Below are 5980 nucleotides of genomic sequence, written 5' to 3' on the forward strand. Positions count from 1 at the left end.
GCTGGGGCGGGAGGCGCTGGACCAAGTACGAGACATAACGGGATGGACTGGGACCATACGAGACATAACGGGGTGGACTGGGACCATACGAGACATAACGGGATGGACTGGGACCAGTATGAGACATAACGGGGTGGACTGGGACCAGTATGAGACATAACGGGATGGACTAGGACCAGTACGAGACATAGCAGAATGGACTGGGACCAGTATGACACATAATGGAGCTGTACTGGGACCAGTACGAGACATAACCCGCTGTACTGGGATTGGTATGAGATAAAACACAGCTGTACTGGGATTGGCATGAGATACAACACAGCGGTACTGGGATTGGCATGAGATATAACAGCTGTACTGGGACCAGTGTGAGATAAAATGGGCTAGACTGGCACCAGTATGGGACACAGCAGAGCTGTACTGGGACCTGTATGAGGGGGCTGCAGCAGGACCAGCCAGCCACAGCGGGGCTGTGCTGGGGCTGTACTGGGATGGCACTGGCATTCCAGGAAGGCTGGATACCGGGACTGCAGGAGGGCTGTGCTGGGAAGCACTGGGGCAGCCACCGGGATCTGTTTCTCTCTCCAGAGCTGTCCCTGCCCTGCAGATCCCACAGCCAGACCACCGCTGTGTCACCTCAAGAGTCACCATCCACAGCACTCCAGACAGGTAAAACCAGCCCGGCTCTCCCAAAAATAACACACCAAAGGATCTGGAGGAGACTGGGATGTGCTGGGACCTGTCCCAGGTAAAGCCTGCCAGGGGCAGATCCATCCCACCTCCAGAGCCCAGTGCTTCATTTCCTCCCTCTCACAGCCCAGAACAGGGGGTATTGGAAGGATCCCTCTCAAGGTGGTACCGTGCCAAAAGGAAGAGGGAATGAGGTTCCTTAAAATCAGCAACTCAACCTACTTGCAGATTTTTCTGGCAGCCAGGCCCTACCAGTCCTTGCCACTGAACTGGGAGGCTCTGATGGCGCTTGTTTTGTACCAGATCTCCACACACACAGTCTGTTGCAGCATTCATCCCTCGGATTTAGATGGAAACAGGCTGGCAAGGCTCCACAAAAGTGATTTCCAGGGGAAGTTTTCTTGCTGGAGTGCCGGTAAAGGGGCTTGGCTGACACTGTTACCGAGGGCACAGAGGGAACAGCTCCCACCAGGAGCTCCGTGGTGCCCAGCACAGCAGGAGGAGGAACACAGGGTGACCTTCAGCACAGCCCAGCCCAGCCCCGGATACAAACACAACTTCTCCATTTCAGAGCTCCCTTGGCAGTTTTTTTCTATCCGCTCTGGAAAACCCCGCTCACTGCCTGTTTTCTGCAGGATTGTACCTATTGTCTGCTTCTGAGGAGAGAAGGGAAGTGATTATCCTGCCTTCCTGCAGGGCAGGAGCACCCTGCACCCACCATCCAGCCCCACGCTCCGGATTCCTGCAGCAGGGAGGGCAGCAGGCTGTGACAGGGACATGTGGGGACCTGTCAGAGACAACAGCTGGACTCTGTGGCCAGGGAACACCTGGGCTGGGCCAGTGCCAGCCACCTTCCCCACAGCAACTGGGCTTCCTCCTGACCCCACGGGAGCACAGCAGAGGCAGGAGGATGCAGGCTCTTCCCTCCTGCTTCATCCCTCTCTCCCCTCCTAAGCATGGAATAAGGTAAACAGGATGTTCCTATGCTGCCTGACCATGACTAAAAATATATGTAATACTAAATGTATGGCTTTGGGTTACCCAAAAAAAACCAGAGGTACCCAAATTCCAGACTCCTGCCTGTTCCTGGGCACCTCATTCCATGGAATAACTTTGCTGTGTTGTGTTTCTATCAAACGCTGATTGAAGGCCCAGGAATCATCTGTTTTCCAGACCCAGATGCTCCCCAGGACCAAGAGATTCCAGCTGCAGGATAGAATTGTTAAATCACATTTTTCCGATAAAATTCTTGCTAAGTTCAGAGTATTTTTCCCCCCTCACACATAAGCATTCCTTCAGGAATGACTGAGGAACACCAGGGAAACTTCAACAAGCCCCTTTTCTTGCAGCTTTTCCCAGAAATTAAGAGGATTTCCTATTATAAACTGCCTAATTACAAATCCTGGTGTATTTCCCCATCCGGGTGCTCCAAAACCAGGCACATCCCCATTAAAAACCCCAAACCCAAGGAAGGAGAGCTGCATGTTTATTAAAATGAATCACAGGCTGTCCAGAGCAGACCCAGACCTCCTTTATCACAGGAACAGCAACACAAGCTCATGCCACAGGAGGAAAAACTTCCAAGTCAGGGTCCGTACAAGATCCAAGGCAGGGAAAGAACAAGAACAAGGGGGTTAATAAATGGGTGGAGAAGAAGTTTTCAATTAGCAGGAGGTTAAATGAAGCACTGAGTGCTGAGGGCAGACAGATGATGCTCCTGGCCACCATAAATCCCTCAAAGATGGATCTAAACTAAGCTGGGCATGACCTTGATGATGTCTTTTCCCGAGGGGATTCAAGGGAGAGCCTGCACTCAAGCAAAGCATTGATCACTACAGACTATGCACTACTCTGACACATTCTGGGGCTCCATCAGCTTCTCATCAGTGGGGGTCAGAGTCTCTCTGTTCAAACTACTGCTGGGGGGCAGTGGATGCAGCCCCCAAAAGGCCAGAATGGAAACAGGACTGGGAGGGTTGGGGTTACAACAGGGACACGTTACGTCTCAGGGCTCCACACCTCCTATTTCTTCCTGCCTCCTCTCTCTTTGAGTGCCAGGTGAATCAGAGAGCCACTGGTCATGTTGTAATAAGCCAGGGAGTTGGAATCCTTGATGAAGATGCCCTGAGGGGAGGAGAAAAGGATAAAAACAACACAAAAGAGCAGTCAGAGCACAAACCTCAGTGTTGCCTTCCCACAGAATCCCACCCAGATCCCAACCCTCCTGGCTCTACACTCAGAGCAGGGTGATGACAGAACACTGCAGGCTTTGAAAACCCCAGAGAGATTCCAGTGTCCAAGGTGGACAGTGGAGGTGGGTACAGAACCCTAGAATGGTTTAGGACCCTAAAGATTTCCCCATCCACCCCCCTTGCCATGGGCAGGGACACTTTCCACTAGACCAGCCAATACAGACAATGTGGCTCCTACAACACACAGATAAAGAGTCACCACAAGGGGAGTTACTAAGGCTCCATTCTCCCCCCACCTTTTTTTTTTTCCTTAAAAATAATCAGCTCAGCTCCCCTTCTTGTTAAGGGTTAACCGAGTATCTGCCCACAGATGAACTCTGAGGAGACAAGTGTGCAAAGTTCACTGCTTAGGCAGCAGGTTGTGCCTGCCTGGGCACATGCATGACTGGAAATAAGTCATTAAAAAGGAACGGGGCTTTTCTCACAGCTCTGGCTCCCAGAGGAAGAGAGAGAAGAGAGAGTGAGCCCTTCCCTTCCCCGTTCTGGAGAAAGCCTTCCCTGAGCTGCCAGGGTTCTAAAGCACGCTCGCCCACCTCCCCAAGCACACAGCAGAGCTGTGGGAGCAGGCTGCTGCAGCTAAATGTCAAAACAAAAAAAAAACCAAAACAACAAACTCTAATAAAACAAGAGGCTGGTTTCAGAGAAAGCCACACCAAGTTTGGAGGACTCATCTGCAGCAGCAACAATGTGAAAATCCACTGATTTAATCACCTACTAAAAGCCTGTCCTGCTATAACAGAAGGCAGGTCTGTCACAGCTGTGCTGTGCAGGCAGGAAAAACATTCCCTTTGCTCTTCCAGTACCTCAGAGTGCATTAAATTATACATCATAATTTTTCTTTTTAAAAAAGATCATGTGAGAGAATGCACTGAAGAAACAACCAGCATTTGAAGACCTTATACCCACCTCATACTGCAGCTTCTGCTTCCCAGCTGGCATCCCTGTGGCCTCGTGGATCTTAACCTTTATAACAGACACCTGGGGGGGATCAAAGGGCTCCTTTAGAGCTTTTGTCCCAGTCCTGCTCCCCAGCCCCGTGGAGCTGCAGTGTGGGGAGCAGGCTGAGCTCCCAGCTGCTGCTCTGACAGGCAGCACAGGGAGCAGGGCAGGGCAGGAGGATGAGCTACATGCCTGGTCTGAGAGGGGCAGGGTGAACACCAGCACTTGGCCATTCAGCTTCCATTCTGTCTTGTCCTGCATGTTGGGAACCTGGACTTTGACCGTGACCGGGCCCTATGGGAAAACACAGATAAAGTCTCTCAGGGCTGTGATAACACAGCACCAGACTAAGTGTTCATTTCCATATCTTGGCTCCTCAGCAAACACAGTGAAATGTGTTTACAAGTTACTCCACTGCTCCCACAATAAAACATTTGGTTGGATTTCTCTCCCTTTCGGGTGCCATCTATCAAGCACCACACACGCTGACGGTGTCACAGGTGAGGGTGTGAAGCACCAAGCAGGAGACAGCTTCTCTGTGCCCATGAAACCACAGAATCAGATTGGTTTGGGTTGGAAAGAACCTTAAAGTCCATCCAGTCCCACACCCTGCCATGGCCAGAGGACACCTTCCATGATCCCAGGGTGCTCCAAGCCCCATCCAACCAAGGACACCTCCAAGGATGGGGCAGCCACAGCTTCTCTGGGCCTCTCCACCTTCCCACGGAACAATTCCTTCCCAGTATGCCACCTAAATCTCCTCTCTTACTTTAAATATTCCCAGAAAAACCATACAGTCCTTCCTAAGGATTTAAAACTCCTCCTGTGACACTGGCACTCCACAGGAAGGAATGGAGGCTCACATTTAGCTCACCTTGTTATGGAAAACACCACATTACCCTACTATCATGCTGGCATTGATACTCTAATCTCTTTGCATCTCCAGCTTAGCCCTCCTCTCTTTAAAAGCTCATTAGCAACTTTAGTTCTTCTCTGCAGTATAACCTACCTCTCACTGCCCTTAATTACAGAAGAGCATTATCCCACCCTGTGTAGCTCTTCCCAGTAAGAAACAAAGGAGTTTGGTTTGCTCAGGAATGACAAGAGAAAGGAGATACCTCAGGCAGTCCCTTTCTTGCCAGGTATTTTTGTCCCTCTGTGCAGGGAATTGGCTTTACAGCCCCTTTGGAGCTGGAGTGGAGCAGCCAGGACTCTGACCCACACATGTACCTTGTTCCTGCGCAGAAATTCCTCCTCTGGAATCAGGCTGTCCTCACTCTTCAGTTTCTTGGAGACTGGCTCATCCTCCATGGGTGGTGGGGGGTGGACGGGAGGCATCGGCGCCGGGGACGGGACCGGAGCCACGGGAGGAGCAGGGACAAAGGCTGGAATGGATGGGGACACACAGCACAACCCACAGTCACCCCCTGAGTGCACAGCAAACACCCCCTGACAACAAAAACGCTTTGAGCAGAGCTGCACAGGCTGAAAAGAAATGCCACAATACATGGAGGAAGTTACAACCAACAGCAACATGCAAACTTCAAACATTCAGAGGGCTCTTATATTGGGAAGCATTCCAGGAAGAGATAACAAGGCATGAGAGCTTCCTGCAGATCTTGCAAAAAAAGAACACGCTCTCAGTTTGGCAGGCAGCGGTGCCAGCTCCTCCAGTTAGGGAAGAAAAGAAGATGAAAAAAAGGAAGAATTGCTTCTTACATCATGCTTTTTAACTTCAAAGCACCTAATGAGGAAAAGGGCCAGCAAACAGCTTTTCCTCCAGCAGCAGCAGCTTCTTTAAGGAGCTGTAACACCCACTGAGGTGCTGGCAGCTTCTCTTTACCCTGCATTCTTAATTTTCACCCGGGCAGGCTCCTGGGGTCACAGGACTCCCTGCATTTCATGGTGCAGGAAGAGCCTTGAGCCCAAAAGCAGGACTAGGTAAGACATACCAAACACCCCCAAACCCTTAACAACACCACTTAGTGCCTGCAGTCCCAGCTACACACCATAACCAGGGCACAGCAGGAAAAAGACTCCAAGCTGAAGCCCATCTGAAGGAATTACCCAACAATTCCCCAGGAAAAGTGAAGCCACCG

At 51.0% G+C, this 5980-nt stretch overlaps 1 protein-coding gene across 1 annotated transcript in view; it reads right to left on the reverse strand.

Moving 5' to 3' along the window:
- Positions 1-2159: 2159 nt before the first annotated feature.
- SF3A1 (splicing factor 3a subunit 1) overlaps positions 2160-5980 on the reverse strand; it is a 12269-nt gene continuing 8448 nt past the window's right edge. Inside the window, exons 11-14 of the mRNA XM_031062454.1 lie at positions 5112-5422; positions 4074-4175; positions 3849-3920; positions 2160-2814 (exon numbers count right to left, since the gene is read on the reverse strand). Of these exons, the coding sequence (XP_030918314.1) occupies positions 2713-2814; positions 3849-3920; positions 4074-4175; positions 5112-5422 (587 nt within the window). The 3' untranslated portion in view covers positions 2160-2712. The remainder of the gene's footprint in view (positions 2815-3848; positions 3921-4073; positions 4176-5111; positions 5423-5980) is intronic.

This window comes from Geospiza fortis, unplaced genomic scaffold (assembly GCF_000277835.1).
Source record: "Geospiza fortis unplaced genomic scaffold, GeoFor_1.0 scaffold224, whole genome shotgun sequence".
Classification (NCBI taxonomy): Eukaryota; Metazoa; Chordata; class Aves; order Passeriformes; family Thraupidae; genus Geospiza; species Geospiza fortis.